This window comes from Dendrobates tinctorius, unplaced genomic scaffold (assembly GCF_039654945.1).
Source record: "Dendrobates tinctorius isolate UK_male_01 unplaced genomic scaffold, ASM3965494v1 ptg000062l, whole genome shotgun sequence".
Classification (NCBI taxonomy): domain Eukaryota; kingdom Metazoa; phylum Chordata; class Amphibia; order Anura; family Dendrobatidae; genus Dendrobates; species Dendrobates tinctorius.
This window is the reverse complement of record NW_027361730.1, coordinates 3,143,416-3,167,655: the sequence shown is the minus strand read 5'-3', so window position 1 is coordinate 3,167,655 and position 24,240 is coordinate 3,143,416. Positions and strand designations below refer to the sequence as shown.

Sequence of the window (24,240 nt, the reverse complement as noted above, 5' to 3'; positions counted from 1 at the left end):
CCATCATCGTAATTATTTTTTTACACATTCAGGCATATTTAACATTAATATTGTGCCAGGTTTTTTAATATATATTATTTTTGCACTTAAAAGAATGGAGGTCGGAATGAACCCAAATAAAATTCACAAAGTTATGTATATTTCATAAATAATCATAAGTAAAAGACAAGTGATATCTTTCACAGATACTTGACACTCTTTTCGAAATTCATTTCTGAAGTTTCAAAAATCTATTTCTATACAAGACAAATTATGTCTTGTGAGATGTGATCTGATAAGCAGATGCCAATAAGAAAAGTCTTGTAGGAGTGTTGGGGATATATGATCCAATAAATACATGGTAAGAAAACTCCAGTTACGTGTGGCTGCCTCTGATTCATAAGGCTCCTTTGTTAGCAGGCATGGAAATAAAATAGATTCTGCATGCTTCAGTTACTTCTAGGTTTGGATATCTGTGACTGGTTGCCAGGAACAACAACCTATAAAAGGACAGGTCTGGACATGAGATATCAAGGAGTCTGCTGCACATCAGTGCATATTGTTCTTGTCACAGCTCCCTTCTGCCAATAGCTGGCTGTCCACTACTTTATCATTGATTATAGTACCCATCCTTAAGATAGGTCATCAAGGTCTGATTGGTCAGGGTCCGACATTCGGCACCCCCGACGATCAGCTGTTTTCAAATGATCAATTGGGAAACTGCTCAGACTTCTGATCAGAGTCAGACTGGGGTGTCTAGGGCCCACCAAGGGAATTAATTTTAGGGGCCCACCTACAGTAATGTACAACTCAACATTAAGGCTGTGTGCACACGCTGCGGATTAGGTGCGGATTCATCCGCGCGGATTTTGTAAAATCCGCAGGTGAAACCGCAGGTCAAAATACCTGCGGTTTTACCTGCGGATTGCTCTGCGGTTTTGTCCTGCGGTTTTTCATCTCCTCAATAGAGGAGATGGCAAACCGCAGGAGAATCCGCAGAAAGAATTGACATGTCAATTCTTTCTGCGGATTGAAAACCGCAGATAATCCGCGCGGAAAATTCCGCACCGTCTGCACTGCGGTTTTTGATTCCCATAGGGAATCATGGTACTGTACACCGCAGCAGAAACTGCTGCGGGTCCGCAGCAGCCAAAACCGCTGCGGAACCGCAGCAAAATCCGCAGCGTGTGCACACAGCCTTAGGCTTTGAGACCGCGGAATTACACCATGGGTTCTTTTGCCGTATATCCCACGCCAAATCTGCATCATTTCAGCATCCTAATTCTACTAAAAGCTGCACCGTTGTTCATATGCTGCAGATCTTTCCGCACTACGATTCATTTAATCCTTTAGGGCCGCAGGCCTGTTTTCACCTTAATGCCCAGGCCATTTTTTGCAAATCTGACCTGTGTTACTTTGAAGTTAAAAAGTGACCCCATTTTGGAACCTACACCCCCAAGGATTGACGTAGGGGGTATAGTGATCACTTTGTCCCAACAAGCGTTCCATGGTAGATGCTACACAGCCCAGCCAATCGAAGCGTTCGTATCTGCAGGGGGGGCTAAAATTCACCCGGACCAGCCAGGCAGCGTTGCTGCCTGCCGGTCTGAGCGGCGAAAGCCTCCCGGTACCCGTGCGATTAGCTGCGGGGACCGACGGAACCCCTCGCCGTACATTAGTACAATAGTGGACATTTTAATTTAGAGACTTGGAGAAAAGATGTCTGAACACAAGGATGTCAGCGCCATCACCGCACATACAAGAACCAAACAGAAGAATCCAGAAGAGGGATCATTAATGGCAATGGCAGGCCTGGCATAGCATACAGTACACCACATATCCCTACATACAGTATTTTGGGCACCGCATAGTCCTTCATACAGAATTATGGGGCACCACGTATCTCTCCAAACAAAATTATGGGCACCACATAGTCCTCCATACAGAATTATGGGACACCACGTATCTCTCCATACAAAATTATGGGCACCACATAGTCCTCCATACAGAATTATGGGCATCGCATAGTCCTCCATACAGAATTATGGGGCAACACGTGTCTCTCCAAACAAAATTATGGGCATTACATAGTCCTCCATACAGAATTATGGGACACCATGTAGTCCTCCATACAGAATTATGGGCACCACATAGGCCTCCATACAGAATTATGGGACACCACGTATCTCTCCATACAAAATTATGGGCACCACATAGTCCTCCATACAGAATTATGGGCACAGCATAGTCCTCCATACAGAATTATGGGGCACCACGTATCTCTCCAAACAAAATTATGGGCACCACATAGTCCTACATACAGAATTATGGGACACCATGTAGTCCTCCATACAGAATTATGGGCACCACATAGGCCTCCATACAGAATTATGGGACACCACGTATCTCTCCATACAAAATTATGGGCACCACATAGTCCTCCATACAGAATTATGGGACACCATGTAGTCCTCCATACAGAATTATGGGCACCACATAGGCCTCCATACAGAATTATGGGACACCACGTATCTCTCCATACAAAATTATGGGCACCACATAGTCCTCCATACAGATTTATGAGACACCATGTATTCCTCCATACATAATTATGGGCACCACATAGGCCTCCATACAGAAATATGGACACCACATAGTCCTCCATACAGTATTATGGGCACTGCATAGTCCTCCATGCAGTATTACGGGCACCATATAGTCCTCCATAGAGTATTATGGGCACTGCATAGTCCTCCATACAGAATTATGGGCACCACATAGTCCTCCATACATTACTGTATTATGGGCACCGCATAGTCCTCCATACAGTATTATAGGCACCACATAGTCCTCAATACAGTATTATGGGCACCACATAGTCCTCCATACAGTATTATGGGCACTACATAGTCCTCTATGCAGTATTACGGGCACCGCATAGTCCTCCATAGAGTATTATGGGTACTGCATAGTCCTCCATACAGAATTATGGGCACCGCATAGTCCTCCATACAGTATTATGGGCACCGCATAGTCCTCCATACAGTATTATGGGCACCGCATAGTCCTCCATACAGTATTACGGGCACCACATAGTCTTCCATACAGTATTATAGGCACCACATAGGCCTCCATACAGAATTATAACATTTCATTACTGATCCTGAGCTACCTGCTGTATTACATTCCAGAGCTGTAGTTCACATCCGTCTCTCCCTTGTGGGATGATAGAATGTACAGCTGCAGGAGCAGCGCTCCCCGTGACATAGGAGTATTACAGCTCCAGGCTGTGCAACCTGTGCATTCACCCTCCCACCCCCTGTAATTACTCAGCGCTCCCTCCTGTGCTCCTCCGGTTGGTGCACGGCTTGTAGGAATGATTGTATAATCCTGGGACCTTATAAGATGAGAATTTCACAACCCGACTAGCGCTCAGAAAACGCCCAGCGGAGATTCAGGCAGCGAAACCTTCATGCAGGATTATCCAGCCAACCAGACATGGATTTGCAGTCAGTTCACCAGCCTCATCAGGTCTGCTAATGCAGGCAGATTGGAATGTGAATTCTGCTGATAGATTTCCTTGAAGTTATACTGACACTGACGGCCATTTCTTGTGTACAGCGCAAAACATATTGTGGCCTGTACAAAACTCAGGTGCATGCAGAGCGTAGCGGCACAGAGAAGAGAGCGTTGGCACAGGCAGAGAAAGAGAAGAGAGCGGCGGCACAGGCAGAGGAAGCAGCAGTTTTCCATGCGGTGCACAGTACCATGTTATCCCATGGAAAACCAAATCCGCTGTGCACATGCTGCGGAAAATTCTACGCAGATTTGCTGCGGTTTATTTTCTGCAGCATGTCACTTCTTTGTACGGAATCCGCAGCATTTTTACACCCATTCCATTATAGGACTACGCAGGTGTAAAAATGCAGGCGAAATCCGCACAAAATCTGCACCAAATCTGCAGGTAAAGCACAGGTCATTTTACCTGCGAATTCAGCTAAATCCGCAGCACAATCCACAACGTGTGCACATACCCAAAAAGAGAGCAGCGGCAGGGAAAGGACAGAGCGCAGCTGAGAGGACAGGGCAGAGCGCAGGGACAGGGAAGAGCGCAGCTGAGGGGACAGGGCAGAGCGCAGTGACAGGGCAGAGCGCAGCTGAGGGGACAGGGCAGAGCGCAGTGACAGGGTAGAGCGCAGCTGAGGGGACAGGGCAGAGCGCAGTGACAGGGCAGAGCGCAGCTGAGGGGACAGGGCAGAGCGCAGCTGAGGGGACAGGGCAGAGCGCAGTGACGGCAGAGCGCAGCTGAGGGGACAGGGCAGAGTGCAGGGACAGGGCAGAGCGCAGTGACAGGGCAGAGTGCAGCTGAGGGGACAGGGCAGAGCGCAGGGACAGGGCAGAGCGCAGCTGAGGGGACAGGGCAGAGCGCAGTGATAGGGCAGAACGCAGCTGAGGGGACAGGGCAGAGCACAGTGACAGGGCAGAGCGCAGCTGAGGGGACAGGGCAGAGCGTAGTGACAGGGTAGAGCGCAGCTGAGGGGACAGGGCAGAGCGCAGCTGAGGGGACAGGGCAGAGCGCAGTGATAGGGCAGAGCGCAGCTGAGGGGACAGGGCAGAGCGCAGTGACAGGGCAGAGCGCAGCTGAGGGAACAGAGCAGAGTGCAGGGACAGGGCAGAGCGCAGTGACAGGGCAGAGTGCAGCTGAGGGGACAGGGCAGAGCTCAGTGACAGGGCAGAGCGCAGCTGAGGGGACAGGGCAGAGCGCAGGGACAGGGCAGAGTGCAGCTGAGGGGACAGGGCAGAGTGCAGTGATAGGGCAGAGCGCAGCTGAGGGGACAGGGCAGAGCGCAGTGACAGGGCAGAGCGCAGCTGAGGGGACAGGGCAGAGCGCAGGGACAGGGCAGAGTGCAGCTGAGTGGACAGGGCAGAGCGCAGGGACAGGGCAGAGCGCAGTGACAGGGCAGAGCGCAGCTGAGGGGACAGGGCAGAGTGCAGTGATAGGGCAGAGTGCTGCTGAAGGGACAGGGCAGAGCGCAGGTGAGGGGACAGGGCAGAGCGCAGGGACAGGGCAGAGCGCAGGGACAGGGCAGAGCGCAGTAACGACAGAGTGCAGCTGAGGGGACAGGGCAGAGCGCAGGGACAGGGCAGAGCGCAGGTGAGGGGACAGGGCAGAGCGCAGGGACAGGGCAGAGCGCAGCTGAGGGGACAGGGCAGAGCGCAGCTGAGGGGACAGGGCAGAGTGCAGCTGAGGGGACAGGGCAGAGCGCAGTGACAGGGCAGAGTGCAGCTGAGGGGACAGGGCAGAGTGCAGCTGAGGGGACAGGGCAGAGCGCAGGGACAGGACAGAGGCACTCACCACCTCTCCTAGCATGTCTCTTGCAGCCCCCGGCGGTGCTTATTCCATCTCCAATCTCACCGCTGTTCTTCCTGCTTTCAGCGTCCACGTGGCTCCGCTGAGCCGCTCATTACATATGCGCATAGGTAATGAGCCGCTCATTACTTATGCACATAGGTAATGAGCGGCCGCTGAATACAGGAAGATAAAACATCGCTGAGATTGAAGATGGAATAAGCACAGGGGGCTGCAAGAGACATGCTAGGAGAGGTGACTGTGACTGAGTATGTAATTGCACTACCCCGGTAGTTACGCCACTGACTTGGATGATCTGATTCACAGGTACAAGCGGCTGGCTGCAAGCGGGCTTGTTCAGTGACATTCATGGTCGGGAGGGGCCCACCGAGGGATCCAACGGTACCTCGGTGGGCCAGTCCGAGCCTGCTTCTGATAGTGGCCGCGGCTGAGTACGGCACATCTGCTTCCTATTGATTTGAATATTACACGGATGAGCAATACCCAGCTGCTGACCCCGACTGATTAGACAGTGATGACATATCCTAAGGAAGGATAGGAAGGTCCTCAATGATAAAGTAGTGGACAACCTCTTGAAAGGATTAGTTCTATTTCTGTGTTTTATGGCCAAACGGGAACAATTTAATTTAGGTTTTAGCCACCAGGTTCCAAAAACAGCAGAGAGCAGTCAAAGCCCCAACAAATTAAGGGAAGTTAGAGCTTATGCAGATGTCTGTGGATCTTGATCCGATCTTGGACCACAATGCGTGGACTGGCCGAGGGTCTCAATCTGAGTGTGACAGTCTCATAGAAATATATTAAGCTGTTATGCTCAGGTCGGGACACACATGGCCAAACCGTTCATTGCGGTCCGAGATCCAAGGACGTCTGTATATTCCCGGCTTGTGGGATTCCAGCATGCAGAGTGAGATCTGACAACCCTCCAAAGCCACCCTCACTATGGAAGGAGATCTTGAGTGTTCTTGTAAGGTCTTGCACTAACCCAGTGCTGCTGCACTGTCACTAAATGGATACTGTACGACAGGTACTTTTCAAATATAAACTGCTCAAAAAATAAAGGGAACACTAAAATACCACATTTTAGATATCACTGAATGAAATATTCCAGTTGAAAATCTTTATTCATTACATAGTAGAATGCATTGAAAACAATAAAACTTAAACATGGTCAATGTAAATCAAAATTATTATCCCATGGAGGTCTGGATATTGGATGATATTCAAAATCAAAGGGGGATATCAAATTACAGACTGATCCAACTTTAGTGGAAATGCCTCAAGACAAGTAAATGATGCTCAGTAGTGTGTGTAGCCTCCACTTGCCTGTATAACCTCCCTACAATGCCTGGGCATGCTCCAGATGAGGCGGCGGATGTTCTCCTGAGGGATCTCTTCCGAGACCTGGATTAAAACATCAGTCAACTTCTGGACAGCCTGCAGTGCAATGTGGCATTGATGGATGGAATGAGACATGATATCCCAGGTGTGCTCGACTGGATTCAGGTCTGGGAAACAGACAGGCCAGTCCATAGCAACAATACCTTCATCATGCAAGATAAGCTTCAGCCATATGAGGCTAATATTGTCACGCATCAGAAGGAACCCAGGGCCCACTGACCCTGCATACGGCCTCACAATGGGTCTGAGGATCCCATCCCGGTACCTAATGGCAGTCTGGGTACCTCTGGCTAACGCATGGAGGACTGTGCAGCCTTCCAAAGAAATAACTTCCCACACCATTACTGTCCCACTGACAAACTGGTCATGCTAGAGGATATTGTAGGCAGCAGGACCTTCTCCTTGCCATCTCCAAACTGTCACGTCATTCACATGTGCTCATTGTGAATGTGTTCTCATCCGTGAAGAGCACAAGGCACTAATATCGAATCTGCCAATCTTGGTGTTCTCTGGCAAATGCCAATCACTCTGCATGGTGTTGGGCTGTAAGCACAACACTCACTTGTGGAAGTCGGCCCTCATACCACCCTCATGGAGTCTGTTTCTGACAGTTTGAGCATACACATGAATGTTAGTGGCCTGCTGGAGGTCATTTTGCAGGGCTCTGGCACTGCTCCTCCTTGCACAAAGGAGGAGGTAGCGGTCCTGCTGCTGGGTTGTTTCCCTCCTACAGCCCCCTCCATGTCTCGTGGTATCTGCCACAGATCGCATCGATGTGCCATCCTGGATGAGCTGCACGGAGGCTGGTTTCACATTGACGTTCGGGTGCTCTGCGGACGGCTGCGTACTTCCTCCCTGAAGCTCCACCCACTTCTGTTAAGGCCCGCCTACTTCTGCATTTGTCCTGCGTACCTATCTTTAACATTGGGTACACAGGACATGCGGATGAGCCGTTTTGACGTGCCCGCCGACTGCACGGGAACAACTTGTATTAGGAGCATATCCATTTTATGCAGTGAGCACATTTCTTTCACTTAGTTTTGTGTAATCTTCTCACCCACTAACACACAGCCATAAAATCTATGTTAATGCCTATAGTGATTTCATCAGATCTGGACATTGTAATGCACTAAAGCACTTTATTTGGGTGGTGGTGTTGGCTTTGGAGAATGAGGTCCTTCTAAGGTCAGGTAGGGACAGCCCTATGTGGAGCAGGGGCACCATAAAGAATCCAGTAGGGTGCTAACATCCACCGTCAGGACGCGGAACATGGGGATAGCTTCTGTCTCAATTAGATTTTTGTTTCTCTATATGATTTAATCAATCATCTTTACTATAGTACCTGACAATTTAAAATCATCTGACCTGGACTGCTCCACTCGCCATAACAAGATATTATGTTTTTTTAATGACCATAATTAAAAGTTAATGTTTTTTTTCCTCCCATCCACTAATCATTCCACCAAATTTTGCATTCAAAAAGTCAAATGGTGCTCCTTTCCTTCCAAGCTCTGCAGTGCGCCCAAACAGTGGTCTTCTCCCACATGAGGAATTAGCGTACTCAGGAGAAATAGCAAAACTTTTGAGTCAAATTTCTGCTGTACCGTGTGAAAATATTTGGGGCTAAAAGATAATTTCTGAGGAAAAAAAAAATTGATTTTTGTTATTTTCACGGCTCAACGTTATAAACCTGGGGGGGTTCAAGGTGCTCACCATACACCTAGAGAAGTTCCTTGAGGGGTTTAGTTTCCAAAATGGTGTGACTAGTATGGGTTTTCCACTGTTTAGGCACATCAGGGGCTTTCAATATTCGATATGGTGTCCACTAATGATTCCAGCAAAAAGTCAAATGGTGCTCTTTCCGTTCCAAGTCCTGACATGCGCCCAAACAGTTGTTTTCCCCCACATGTAGGGTATCGACATGTTGAAGAGAAATGGAACTCCAAATTGTGCGATCCCTTTTTTCCTGTTAGCCTTGTGAAAATAAAAAATAGGTATAAAGTAATTTTTTTGTGAAAAAAAGTTAAACGTTCATTTTTTCTTTTCACGTTGCTGCAGTTCCTGTGAAGCAGCTGAAGGGTTAATGAACTTCATTGCTGTTTTGAGCACCTTGAAGGGTGCAGTTTTTAGACTGGTGTCACTTTTGGGTATTTTCTTGTCATGTAAACCAATGAAAATTACTTCAAATATGGTGTGGTCCCTAAAAAAGTTTTTTTAAAATATTGTTTTAAAAAAGAAAAATCACTAGTCATTTTTTAACCCTTATAACGTAACAAAAAAAATTGTTTCAAAACTTGTGCTAATGTAAAGTAGACATGTGGGAAGTTATTTATTAAATCAGAATTCAAAGTTTGAAAATTGTGACATTTTCAATAATTTTCACAAATAAACACAAGTGATATCGAATAAATTGTACCACTATTACAAAGCACAATATGTCACAAAAAATATCTCAGAACCAGTGGGATCTGGTGAAGCGTTCCAGAGTTATTACCACATAAAGTGACAGTGGTCAGAATTGTAAAAATTGGCCTGGTTATGAAGGTGCAAACAGCCAGGGAGGGAAGGGGGGGGGGGTAGTAATGGGCTAAATGCAATTTTGTGTGGTCATCTCAAGGAGGTTTTGCAGTATATAATTCACTTACAGCAGATCTGTGGTTGAGGTCTCCATGCCTGTAAATCTGTTACACAGATGGAGGTTGTATCTGCAAAATGTTCACGAATTTCTGTGAATTCCCAATTCTTGGGGAGGTCTGTAGTTAGTTAATTATTGATTCTACAATGAAAATACCTCATACAATAATGGAAAATATATTTGCGTTGGCAACATGAATGTGCAGAAAGACATCATTGTTTACCACACATACACACTTAGGAAATACCATGCTTGCATAAGGCTGCCTCTGGTGAAGATAAAACAATACAACTCTAGCTATTTGTTGTTGGGTCGTTATTGAAATTGTTCAAAGGACGGACAAGGTCACAAAATCCAGGAATGTGGGAGTTGTCAAACAGCTGTCATTCACCGGACCATCAGTACATGCTATAATATATATATAAATTATACATACAGACATTACCGTAATTTATCTACCGTGAGATCTGAAGCCATGTACAAAGCATTTTCAGACAAAACAAGAATAGTCCAACGACAGGATCCTATGTGAGCTCTCAATCTAAAAGTATAAAGGTATGGGCACATAACGGGTTTTTCAGGTGGTTTCTCCCTGAAAAAGCGCCAAAATAACAAAAATCAGCATAGCAATGTAAAAATGATTTTCTGCGATTATGATGAATCTTTTACAGCTTCGTTTAACAGTTTTGGGTTTCAAAAGTCGCGGAGTGGCTAAAAAGTGACCCATGCATTCTTCTGGTGGTACTATGCTATATATGTTAAAAAAAGGAAAAAAAGGAAAACTGCATCAGAAACTGCTGCAAAGTATGTAAAAGAAGGTGTCACTTTTCTTTAAAGTGTCTTCCGCTTCAAAAACAACATGGGTACACTAGCACAGTGTACACATATCATGCCTTACAAAACAAAAGCAAACATGGGGGGAAGATGTGTCTGGCAGCCATATCTCCCACCAATAGACTAAAACAAACAACTGCTGTAGTTGGTTGCTCATTAATTGGGCAGGTGGCTTAATGCGTTATTCCACCCCAGAACAAAGAAAAAAAAAAAGAAAAATTAGATTTAAAAGGGAACCTGTCACCAGGGTTCGTCGCTATAAGATACGGCCACTGCCTTTCAGGGCTTATCTACAGTATTCAATAATGCTGTAGATAAGCCCCCGATCCGACCTGCAAGAGAAGAAAAATAAGTTTTATTATATTCACCCGAGGGGCGGTCCGGTCTGATGGGTGTCACAGGTCCAGTGCCTCCCATTGTCTTCAGATGCCACCCTACTGCTTGCTTCATCGCTCCAGGCATCGCAGAGGTGGGCCTCTCTGACCTTTGCCAGCGCATGCGCACTGCAGTACTTTGGTCTGTCCTCAACAGGGCAGAGGGGTACGCCTGCGCAGGAGCGCGATGCCTTGAGCGTGGAATCAAGCAGGAAGACGTTGTCGCAAGAAGATGGGACTCGCCAGACCCGGACCTGCGACGCCCATTGGACCGGACCAGGTGAGTATAATAAAACTTATTTTTCTTGTCTTTCATGTCGGACCGGGGGCTTATCTACATACTGTGGACATTTAACAGTATGAACATCTCCTATAATTCAGGTCATCAATTTTTAGAAATTATTGTTATTTACATTAAGTGGTGTATACAAAAAAAATAAGTGCTCTCGGACTCCAGACCCAGCACTTCTTTCACTCCGGCTAAGATGGGATTGTTGGCTATGACCATGCCCTCCACTAATAAGAATGTGACCCCTTTAATATATAGAGAACTGAGCACTGAATACAGTAATGGTACAAGTATGAATAAGAGTCAGAACAGCAGAACAAGCTTAATATTATTTGGTCATACAATAAGTATAGAAAAATATTGTAAAGACGGCTCCGACAGCAGGAATAAATAAAAGCACAATAAAAAGGAACCTGCAACAGCAAACAGTATCACATAGGAGGGAAGTTACACAACTTTATTAGCAAAAGTTCCTAGACAGGGATTATAAGGTTAATCAAATTATCGCAAGTCATCCGATGTGAACATGCCCTTAGCTCTGCGTAGTATGGAGTCCTTGTTGGCATCATAGGGGTGCTCCTTAGATGGGATTTCAAGCACGGCTGGAATGGAGACGTTGTGAGCGTCAATAGCGTGCCGGATCATCTCTGCAATGAACTGGTTAATTAGGATAATTCCAATATCTTCACGCTGTAGAAAACTCCTGGATAAAGCAGAAGAAAAGAAACCCAGGTATAAATTCAACTGTATCTATACTACTACTGTGAATTTAAAGGGGTATCCAGCCCTATAAAATATATGCAGCAGCGGTGAATAAATAAATGAGACTCGCTTCTCTCCTCCGGCCATCCATCACTGGCACTCGGGTAAAGGGCCTTCTATGTTTTTGGTTACAGTGGTCACATGCCTGACAAACACAGAGAAAACTTCTGGAGCATCAGCGATGGTTGGATGGGGGACAGAAGAAGAGACTATAGATTATTTAATCACATTTGCTGAACTTAGAGAAAGTAAGGTAAGAGTAAAAAGTCTGTTTACATGCACCGACCGGTGGTACAATACCACTGCCGATTGGCGTATGTTTAATAGCTTGTTTACACAGGCAGACCAAATTTAACGACTTGCACTGAACGATCTGTAATAGATCACTCGGTGCACATTGGCCACCATTGTTTTAGGCCTCACGGCCCCCAATTCATCATGTTTTCAGGATTTCCTTAGATCTGCACAGGTAAGAGAACCCAAAGCAATTTCTGCTGTCCTGATAATAATGCCATCATGTGCAATACTAACCCCTTTACTACCAAGGGTGGTTTGCACGTTAATGACCGGGTCAATTTTTACAATTCTGACCACTGTCCTTTTATGAGGTAATAACTCTGGAACGTTTCAACGGATCTAGGCTATTCTTAAGGCCCCTTTACATTTAGCGATGCACCAGCGATCCCGACCACGATACGACCCGGTCAGGATCGCTGGTGCATCGCTAAATGGTCGCTAGTGAGCTGCCACACAGGCAGCTCTCACAGCGACGTAGCGACACAGCAGCGGTCGTTACTTACCTTTGAGACGCGGCGATCCTGACGTCCTCCCACCCGCGTCCACGCGTCGCTCGTCGGCGCCAGCAGGAAGCGCCCGACGAGAAATGGAGCTGCGCGATCAGCGTCAGACAGCGGGGGAGCCGGTCGGAGGTAAGTATCACACACTGCGATATCGCTAGCAATATCGCTGCTGCGTCAGAAAATTGGTGATGCTTTAGCGATATTGCTAGCGATATCGCTATGTGTAAAGCCCCCTTTAGAGTGTTTTCTCGTGACATATTGTTCTTCACTTTAGTGGTAAAATTTCTTCGCTATAACTTTTATAGCGTTTATTTATAAAACAAACGGAAATTTGGCGAAAATTTTGCAATTTCCAAACTTTGAATTTTTATGCCCTTAAAACAGAGAAATATGTCACACAAAATATTTACTAAGTTACATTTCCCACATGTCTACTTTACATCAGCACAATTTTGAAAACAAATTTTTTTATTGTTAGGAAGTTATAACAACACCATTTTATCATTTTATTTTTAGGGACCACATCACATTTGAAGTCACTTTGAGGGGTCTATATGACAGAAAATGCCCAAAAGTGACACTATTCTAAAAACTGCACCCCTCAAGGTGCTCAAAACCACATTCAAGAAGTTTATTAACCCTTCAGGTGCTTCACAGGAATTTTTTGAATGGTAAAAAAAAAAAAAAAAATGAACATTTAACTTTTTTCACAAAAAAAATTACTTCAGGTCCAATTTTTGTTATTTTACCAAGGTTAACGGGAGAAATTGGATGGCAAAAGTTATTGTGCAATTTGTCCTGAATACGCAGATACCTGATGTGGGGAGGAACCACTGTTTCGGCGCATGGCAGAGCTCAGAAGGGAGGAGCGCCGTTTGACTTTTTCGCTGCAATATTGGCTGTAATTCAGATCGGACACCATGTCACGTTTGGAGAGCGCCTGATGTGCCTAAACAGAGGAAACCCCCCACAAGTGACCCCATTTTGGAAACTTGACCCCCCAAGGAACTTATCTAGATATGTGGTGAGAACTTTGAACCCCCAGGGCCTCAAAGAAGTTTGTAATGTACAGTCGTAAAATTAAAAAATATTTTTTTCCCTCACAAAAATTATCTTTTCACTCCCAATTTTTATTTTCCCAAAGGTAACAGGACCCCAAAAGTTATTGTGCAATTTGTCCGGAGTACGCTGATACCCCACATGTGGGGGTAAACCACTATTTGGGAGCATGGCAGAGCTCGGAAGGGAAGCAGCGCCATTTGACTTTTTTGGCTGGAATTGAGATCGGACGCCATGCCGCGTTTGGAAAGCCCCTGATGTGCCTAAATAGTGTAAACCCCCCACAGCTGACACCATTTTGGAAACTAGACCCCCCAAGGAACTTATCTAGATGTGTGGTGAGCACTTTGAACCCCCAAGTGCTTCACAGAAGTTTATAACGCCTAGGCATGAAAATAAAATCGTATTTTTTCCACAAACATGATCTTTTAGTCCCCAATTTTTTTTTATTTTCCCTAGGCTACCAGGAGAAATTGGACCCCAAAAGTTGTTGCACAATTTGTCCTGAGTATGCAGATACCCCATATGTGGGAGAAAACTACTGTATGGGCACACATCGGGGCTCAGAAGGGAAGTAGTGACATTTTGGAATGCAGACTTTGATGGAATGGTCTGCGGGTGTCTGTTGCGTTTGGAGAGTCTCTAATGTGACTAAACTGTGGAAACCCCCCACAAGTGACCCCATTTTGGAAACTAGACCTCCCAAGGAACTTATCTAGATGTGTGGTGAGCACTTTAAACCCCCAAGTGCTTCACAGAAGTTTATAACGTAGAGCCACAAAAAAAAAAAAAAAAAAAAACTTTTTTCCACAAAAATGATATTTTTGCCCCCAATTTTTTTTATTTTTCCAAGGGTAACAGGAGAAATTGGACACCAAAAGTTGTTGTGCAATTTGTCTTGAGTAGGCTGATACCCCATATGTGGGGGTAAACCACTGTTTGGGCGCATAGCAGAGCTTGGAAGCGAAGGAGCACCGTTTGACTTTTTCAACGTAGAATTGGCTGGAATGGAGATCAGACGCCATGTTGCGTTTGGAGAGCATCTGATGTGTCATAAACAGTGGAAACCCCCCCAATTCTAACTCCAACCCTAACCCCAACACACTCCTAACCCTAATCTCAGCCCTAATTCTAACCCTAACGGGATAATGGAAATAAATACTTTTTTTTAATTTTATTATTTTTCCCCTAACTAAAGGGGTGATAAAGGGGGGTTTGATTTACTATTTATGGCGGGTTTTTATGTTTGGCAGCTGTCATCTTTAAAGTGTTCAATGACCGACTGAACTTTGAACAGACGGTCAAAGTTGGGGTCATCTTGTGCGGGACCAGGCCCCAAAACTGCATCATTTCAACTGCGTCTACAGGAGACCAGTTAGAATATGATAAACGGGTTTTGTTCCAAAAACTGATGAGCATACAAATTAGTTTGCTCCACCATAAGGTTAACAAAATCCTCAGAGAAAAAGGCTTAGAAAAAGTCAATTTCTGTGAGGTCGGTGGTGTCAAACTTGATTCCTGATTCTGCCACAAAAAAAGGAATCATTGGCTCGTAGTTTTCGGGGGGCGAGGTCCATACAGGGTCTGCTGATTCAGCTGCGGGCATGGTGGGCGCTACCTCATCTTCTGTCCTGGGGCATCTGCGTGGCGGTTCCACAGGACACGAGGAGGAAGAGGATAAAGAATCAGAAAAATAAAGAAAGGTGGGATCCTCTCCCTCGCTATCAGTGTTGGAGGCAAGGAAAGAATATGCCTCCTCCATTGAATAGCGCTGTTGGGACGAACATGATGAGTGGGACATTTTTTTTTGTGAGTATGGTGCTTTGTGTGTACTTTATTTATAACTATGTGTGTGTGGGGGGGGGGGGGCTAGTGATTGGTGCAAACTATTTTGAAAAGAAAAAGTTAAAAGGAAAAAAAAACGCAAATAAGGAGAAAAAATACCTGTGAAAAGAAAGGTCAAACAGCAGGTCCTAGATCTGATAAGTGAACGGCGTCACTTATCAAAATTTGGCAGCTGCGGGATGTGTGTACGGAGTTGGCGCATAGGGGGCTGAGAAAAAAAAGTGAGCACGAGTGTTGATCGGTGAACTGCGTCACCGATCAACGCTCGGCGGCTGCGCACGGAGGCAGCAGAAAAGGGGGGTGGAGATAGATTGGGCAGGGGATCAGGAAACACAGTTGAACTGTGTGTCTTATTTTTCTTTCTTCTGTCCTCAGCAGGGATTGTGGTGCCACAGCAGCTGTAGCTTCTTCACCTAATGATACGTTGTGTCGCTTTCTAATCTTTAAAGGGTGGTAGCACCGTAGTGGTTTCAGTCACTGCTCTGTGTAAAGACTGCTGCATCTGTAAACTGGGCCCTGGCACTGAACAATTTGTACTTTGTTTTTTTTTTTGCTATCACATTATTAAAAAAGCCATTAGGTCTTCATCCAGTATATATATATATATATATATATATATATATATATCTCTCTTCAAGAAGATGAAAGTCTAGAAATTTAGAAATAATAGCAGCGGAGTTAGTAGCAGACTAAAAATTAGATCTTTGAGTGTAGTGTGGGCTCTTCGGATGCTTCCGGATTATCAACGACCAAAGGGGCGGCAAACTTTTCGAACCGCCCCGGGCGCCACAAACAGTTGCTACGCCACTGTCACCTGCCCAGGGATACGTTAGAACCTGTTATCACCAGAGAACCTCTTAAGAGAGTTGTCCGATCAGCTGCTGGTATTTGGCAACTTCTACATCCTTTGGGACAGGGCTGTGGAGTCGGAGTCGTGGAGTCGGTGCTCATTTTGGTGGAGTTGGAGTCGGTATAAAATGGACCGACTCCTAAAATATATAATAAATTGGGTACAGTAATTCAATGCAGGATGTGCTGAATATTTTTTCATAGGAATTTGGGAAAGTTATGAAATGTCCTAAAAATGGCTGTTATATTCCTGATCTAAGGCTACATTCACACACAGCGTTTTTCCTGTGTTTTTTGAGGATACGTTTTTCAGCTGCAAAAGCTGATCATCTATTTAAAAAACCGCATCACCTGAAAGGTTTTTGAGCTCATAGATAATGTTTTCAATAGCAAAAGCAGATTAGAAATCTGCTCTATATATCCATTTATCCATATCTGTTTATCCATATCGTATCTGTACCAAAAAGAATGAAAACCGGGTAGTACACCAATATATATTCTGTTCTATCTAAATATCTTGATTATGGGATCATAAAAATGATTAAATGTCTGAGGTTCACATTGTACTACAATAAATTTTTCACTTAAATATAAGCAATATGTGTGGGAGTCGGAGTCGTGGAGTCGGAGTCGTGGAGTCGGTGTAAGGGAAATTGAGGAGTCGGAGTCGCAGGTTTGGCTTACCGACTCCACAGCCCTGCTTTGGGAGAATGTGCTACTACATTGTGGCCGTATAAAGAAATGGCTGTTCTTCTAGTACTAGGGAATCACGAGGACACCGGCATGGGAGTCACCCATACATAGCAACTGTCCACTTTGGCTCATGAGGGTCCCAAGTGCGAGACCCGCTGTATGACACAAACTAGCACACAGACTAACACTCCTTTTTTTTTTAGCACCAGTCAGGGACACCTCATAGCTGCCCAAAAGGACGCCCAGGACAGGCATTGCTCGTCTTCAGTAACACATCAACATCAATTGATAGTTGGAATAAATAGACTGCATTCATCACCACATCTTCTTAAGGTGCAGGCTTTATTTTCAAGTGTAGGGGTGTGAAGTATGAGGCTCTGCAGCAGCTGAGGTGTGAAGTATGAAATTCTGCAGAACAGCATGAGGTTCTGCCCCCCCAGGTTTGATCCTGGCTACGTCCATAGTGTGAATGTAGCCTGAGGATCTAGGCTTTGACTTAGCTGAGATAAGTCATAGTGTGTGTGTAATATATATATAATATATATTACACAGTAAAGACCAAAAGTTTGGACACACCTTCTCATTCAAAGAGTTTTCTTTATTTTCATGACTATGAAAATTGTAGATTCACTCTGAAGGCATCATAACTGTGAATTAACACATGTGGAATTATGTAATTAGCAAAAAAGTGTGAAACAACTGAAAATATGTCTTATATTCTAGGTTCTTCAATGTAGCCACCTTTTGTTTGATTACTGCTTTGCACACTCTTGGCATTCTCTTATCATAGAATCGTAGAGTTGGAAGGGACCTCCTGGGCCATCTGGTCCAACCCCCTGCTCAAAGCAGGATTCGCTAAATCATCCCAGTCAGATGTCTGTCCAGCCTCTGTTTGAAGACTTCCATTGAAGGAGAACTCACCACTTCTCGTGGCAGCCTGTTCCACTCATTGATCACTCTAACTGTCAAAAAGTTTTTTCTAATATCTAATCTGTGTCTCTTCCCATTCAGTTTCATCCCATTGCTTCTAGTCTTTCCTTGTGCAAATGAGAATAAAGTTGATCCTTCTACAATGTGACAGCCCTTTAGATATTTGTAGACAGCTATTAAGTCTCCTCTCAGTCTTCTCTTTTGCAAACTAAACATTCCCAAATCCTGCAACCTTTCCTCATAAGACAGGGTTTGCAGACCGGTCACCATTCTGGTCGCTCTTTTCTGAACTTGCTCCAGTTTGTTGATGTCTTTTTTAAAATGTGGTGCCCAAAACTGGACACAATATTCCAGATGAGGTCTGACCAAAGAGGAGTAGAGGGAAATAATGACTTCACGTGATCTAGACTGTATGCTTCTGTTAATACATCCTAGAATTGCATTTGCCTTTTTTGCTGCTGCATCACACTGTTGACTCATATTCAGTCTGTGATCTATTAGTATACCCAAGTCTTTTTCACATGTGCTGTCACTTAGCCCTATTCCTCCCATTCTATATATGCTTTTTTCATTTTTATTGCCCAGATGTAGTACTTTGCATTTCTCCCTGTTAAAAACCATTCTGTTAGTTGCTGCCCACTTCTCCAGTTTATTTAAACTTGATGAGCTCTTGATGAGCTTCAAGAGGTAGTCACCGGAAATGGTTTTCACTTCACAGGTGTGCCCTGTCAGGTTTAATAAGTGGGATTTTTTGCCTTATAAATGGGGTTGGGACCATCAGTTGTGTTGTGCTGAAGTCTGGTGGATACACAGGTGATAGTCCTACTGAATAGACTGTTAGAATTTGTATTATGGCAAGAAAAAAGCAGCTAAGTAAAGAAAAACGAGTGGCCATCATTACTTTAAGAAATGAAGGTCAGTCAGTTCGAAGAATTGGGAAAACTTTGAAAGTGTCCCCAAGTGCAGTGGCAAAAACCATAAAGCGCTACAAAGAAACTGGCTCTCATGAGGACCGCCCCAGGAAAGGAAGACCAAGAGTCACCTCTGCTGCGGAGGATAAGTTCATCCTAGTCACCAGCCTCAGAAATCGCAGGTTAACAGCAGCTCAGATTAGAGACCAGGTCAATGCCACACAGAGTTCTAGCAGCAGACACATCTCTACAACAACTGTTAAGAGGAGACTTTGGGCAGCAGGCCTTCATGGTAAAATAGCTGCTAGGAAACCACTGCTAAGGACAGACAACAAGCAGAAGAGACTTGTTTGGGCTAAAGAACACAAGGAATGGACATTAGACCAGTGGAAATCTGTGCTTTGGTGTGATGAGTCCAAATTTGAGATCTTTGGTTCCAACCACCGTGTCTTTGTGCGACGCAGAAAAGGTGAATGGATGGACTCTACGTGCCTGGTTCCCACCGTGAAGCATGGAGGAGGAGGTGTGATAGTGTGGGGGTGCTTTGCTGGTGACACTGTTGGGGATTTATTCAAAATTGAAGGCATACTGAACCAGCATGGCTACCACAGCATCTTGCAGCGGCATGCTATTCCATCCGGTTTGTGTTTAGTTGGACCATCATTTATTTTTCAAAATAGAAAAAACACGGCACTCAGTGTGGAGGGAGGTGCACAAGTCGGGTATCCAGCCAACTAACAATGTAGTACAAAAACTTGGCACTCAAAAGAAAAATTGAGTTGACAGTTCCTTTATTGTAAAAGGCATCCAGTTAAATATACTTCTTTAAACGTTTTCGGTCATACAATTGACCTTCATCAGAAACAGAATTTTTTCACAGTTGGTTTTAACTGAGAGGAACTGTAAAGGAAAATTCCATATATTATTATTAAAGAACCGTCTCTCATACCAGCAGCACATGCGTGCAGCCACAGACCAAGCACTATTCCTCTGCACCCTCAGTGCTTCTCCTGAACAGTGCGTTCACTCTCCCTGTGACACACTTGCCTCCCTGGGCAGGACAGACCATTTGGAGAATCACAGCACCCAGTTGTGGACATTCACGCCTGTCACAAACAATACAGGATAGTTTCCTGAATATATTACAGTACAAATTTCTGGACACCCACACCAATCACTGGATCTACCGGTCCCTGTATAACCCAAGGTGTCAAACCCGTGGGTCTGGTGATTTCCTACATGAATGGTGTCCTTTCATCTTCAGTAGCTGCTGCTTCCCAGACGTCTGCTTCTCCACATTATTAATGAATATACCCAGTACTGAATAGTGCCTACTTATGACAGCGGTTCTTTAATAATAATATATGGAATTTTCCATTACAGTTCCTCTCAGTTAAAACCAACTGTGAAAAAATTCTGTTTCTGATGAAGGTCAATTGTATGACTGAAAACGTTTAAAGAAGTAAAAGAAGTATATTTAACTGGATGCCTTTTACAATAAAGGAACTGTCAAATCAATTTTTCTTTTGAGTGCCAAGTTTTTGTACTACATCATTTATTTTTCAACAGGACAATGACCCCAAACACACCTCCAGACTGTGTAAGGGTTATTTGACCAAGGAGAGTGATGGGGTGCTACGCCAGATGACCTGGCCTCCACAGTCACCAGACCTGAAAACAATCGAGATGGTTTGGGGTGAGCTGGACCGCAGAGTGAAGGCAAGAGGGCCAACAAGTGCTAAGCATCTCTGGTAACTCCTTCAAGACTGTTGGAAGACCATTTCCGGTGACTGCCTCTTGAAGCTCATCAAGAGAATGCCAAGAGTGTGCAAAGCTCAAAGCAAACTGTGGTTACTTTGAAGAAACTAGAATACGGTATATACATGTTTTCAGTTGTTTCACACTTTTTTGTTAATTATATAATGCCACATGTAATTCATTGTTTTGATGCCTTCAGAGTGAATCTACAATTTTCATAGTCACGAAAATAAAGAAAACTTTTTGAATGAGGTGTGTCCAAACTTTTGGTCTGTACTGTATATATGTAATCATTATACAGTGTATTACATATTTACAATTTATTACAGTTTTTTGTGTTCTAAAGTTGTGTTCCAATAAATAGATATTATGTTCTACCTAAATATCTTGATTATTGGATCATAGAAATGATCAAATGTCTGGTGTTCACATTGTACTACAATAAATTTTTCACTTAAATATAAGCAATATATGTGGGAGTCGGAGTCGGTGTAAGGGAAATTGAGGAGTCGGAGTCACTGGTTTGGCTTACCGACTCCACAGCCCTGGTTCAGAGGGAAACATACAGGAGGCTGCGGGCACCACGGCACGAGGCAGGCTGCGGGCACCACAGGCAGGAGGCAGGCTGCGGGCACCACAGGCAGGAGGCAGGCTGCGGGCACCACAGGCAGGAGGCAGGCTGCGGGCACCACAGGCAGGAGGCAGGCTGCGGGCACCACAGGCAGGAGGCAGGCTGCGGGCACCACAGGCAGGAGGCAGGCTGCGGGCACCACAGGCAGGAGGCAGGCTGCGGGCACCACAGGCAGGAGGCAGGCTGCGGGCACCACAGTCCGGATCAGGGAAGATGTTTCCTACACCCGGAGGATGGTGTTTGCAGTAAATAGTCCTCTGCTATGATGAGAAACATACAGCCAACGTCCGGGTGGACAATCAGCGTCCAGGGCTGCGGCTACAGCTCATGTGACCGTCAGAAAGGGGAAGAGGACAAATCCGGCAACTCTAATGTGTGAGACGTCACATGTATGGAGCTTACTAGGATAAGCCTCACATGAAGAGTTTGCTGGGTGGGGGTCCTACTGCTGAGCCCCCAGAGACCACCATTGCACTATTAAATATGGCAACCATTGGACATAGAATATCACAGCCACAGACCCCTGGAGGTCACGCTGGGAAACCTGTCAGATCTATCAAGCTACCTGTGTGTGGTGATCTCCACAGGAAGAGGACTGTGCCGGCATATACTGTATCATGACCCCTTTACGCGGCTACTACCTCCTGTCACGATACAGCACAACATACTATCACGATCTCAGGGTGCTGTCTCTCACCTGAACGTCTCCTCTATTTCTGTCACGCTCGTCTCCTTCTCCACCACCAGGAAATTCGGCTTGCGGTTCTTGTTGAGCTCCCCGATTCCTCCAAGCAAAAAGCCGGTGCAGGTGTCCTCATCCCCGATCACTGCGATCAGCTTCCCCCGTACAAGGCCGCCCGCCATGTCTCCAGCTTCTGTCAGTCCCGGACTGCTGCTCGCTGCTCATTCACACCTTCTTCATAGAGCCGAGCTCAGCTCCTCCTGCCTGTCATGTGACGCGGCCGACCAGCGCGTCAGGTGACACTGAGGGGCGGAGCTCTGCGGTCAGCACTCGGCAGTGACAGTTAGCGCTGACTGAGGGGTGGGGGAGCGGGAGCAGAATGGTTCTTCTCATTGTGAACGTCACAGGCTTGTGACAGAGGAACTGGCCGCCTGTGTGTCTGCCGGTCAGATACATGGGAGTCAGGGACTGTTCTGTGTGCGTTGTAGCCGCAGCAGGTGTGACCTGTGCCGTAGAGCAGCATACACCTCATACACAGTCCCACATGAGGAAGAGCGGGCCCTCCTCCATTGTTAGGCGGCGATTATACTTGGCTCCAAAACCGCGGCAAAAAATTGTGCTGTCTTGTTTGCCGCAAAACAAAGCGCAACCTGCGCAAGTTCAGTATTTGGAGAGGTTTCTTTTTTACCTCAGAGGTCGCCATTTTACCTAATTGGGTTTTTATTTCCCTCAGAGGTCAGCTTTTTACCTCAATATTTGGAGAGGTTGTTTTTTTTTTTTTATCTCAGGTTAGCATTTTACCTCAGTATTTGGAGAGGTTTCTTTTTTTTTTTACCTCAGAGGTCGCCATTTTACCTAATTGGGGTTTTTTTTTTTTTTTTACCTCAGAGGTCACCATTTTACCTCAATATTTGGAGAGGTTTTTTTTTTTACCTCAGAGGTCAGCATTTTACTTGGCTATTTGGACCACCAGGAAGGTCCCGGAAGGCTGCAACTATAAAAGGTTCGCATGGCCGCCCGACCGTGCGCTAATATAGAAAAAGATTAGACCATGTGGAGTGAGTGATGTATGCATGTATGAATGTCTCTGGTGAATGACTCATTATGAAACCCCTACCCTTGGTACGCATGTGTTGTGCAGCCTAGCCTGTTAAGCGCCCAGGTTTAGGTTTAAGTGTAGGTAGAGGCAGAGTCAGAGACTGGCATCAGTGTCCACTGGTGGCTCTACACACCACCATAGTCAGTGTCTATAGTGGCATCCGCAGGTGCGACGTTGTGCACCCAGAAAGTCTAGAGGGACGCTGACCCTGTGTCCTTGGGGCAGAGTTCTGTGACCGCATTCTGTACGCTACCTTGCCGAGCTCTGAGTTTACACAGACTCCGGCATTTATGTTCCGCAGTAGTACTGCTCTGTGACATAACAGTCCGCTCCTGTAAAGGCCGGGTGATGAATAACCTGTGTGTGGTCTTTTATACCGCCATATAGCATCCGCCAGTACCAAGCAGCAGTTTACCACCTCTGCATGGTGGACCCCGGGCTGCGAACGCACACTGTTATCATGTTTGTTATATGGTGCGTTCCGCCAGCCCTAACACGGTGTCCTTTAACAAAAGCCGGCAATTCATTTTGCAATATAGTAAAATCACACTGACATTTTTAATAAAGAATAGATAAATACATGTAGAATATATATATATATATATACACACATGTCATTGAGACACACATATATATATATATATATTTCATAGAGTTCTACATAGCAGAATAGCCGCTAAATCAATTGCTGACTTCTGTAAAATTATTACAAAATCCGACATGAAATGACACATGGTTAATATACAATAAACCATTTCATTTAGTTTGTTATATGTCTGACTAATAATTAGATTAGGGTATGTGTGTAAAATTTTGGACATGTAGGTGTTAAATTAACGGGTAAATTCGTTGAAAAAAATTGTGTGGGCTCCCGCGGTAATTTTTCCGCCAGAGAGGGAAAGCCAGTGAGTGAGAGCAGATATTAAAGGGAATCTGTCACCCTTTTTTTTGGAATATGAGCTGCCGGCATCAACATCAGGGGCTTATCTACAGCATTCTGTAATGCTGTAGATAAGCCCCCGATGTAACCTGAAAGATAAGAAAAAAGAGTTAGGCTAAGTGCACACGTAGCAGAAAATTTCTGCTGGAAAACCTGACTCCCCAGAAACCGTGTGTTTTTTTCAGCGTGTTTTCTGCGCAAAAAATGTGCGTTTTTTATGCGTTTTTTCCCGCACGTTTTCAAGATGCATAGAAATAGCCAGAAACGCAGAAAAATCCGCGAAATTAATAAGCATGCTGCGTTTTTTACCGCAAAGTGTTTTTTTCGTGGTAAAAAACACATCAATATGCACAAAAAGTGCAAAATGCATAGAAATGAATGGAAAGCTTATTTTTAGCGGT

At 45.1% G+C, this 24,240-nt stretch overlaps 1 protein-coding gene across 2 annotated transcripts in view; it reads right to left on the bottom strand.

The window, feature by feature from the left end:
• Positions 1 to 22,125, bottom strand: part of LOC141092893 (V-type proton ATPase subunit F) — a 29,924-nt gene extending 7,799 nt beyond the window's left edge. The window contains exons 1-2 of one of the 2 annotated variants that reach the window (XM_073579222.1): positions 21,816 to 22,125; positions 11,191 to 11,583 (exon numbers count right to left, since the gene is read on the bottom strand). In XM_073579222.1, the coding sequence (XP_073435323.1) occupies positions 11,382 to 11,583; positions 21,816 to 21,982 (369 nt within the window). In that variant the 5' untranslated portion in view covers positions 21,983 to 22,125 and the 3' untranslated portion in view covers positions 11,191 to 11,381. Of the gene's footprint in view, positions 1 to 11,190; positions 11,584 to 21,815 lie in introns of those variants that run through there. The other variant, XM_073579221.1, reaches the window with a different exon arrangement.
• Between the last annotated feature and the right edge of the window lie 2,115 nt (positions 22,126 to 24,240).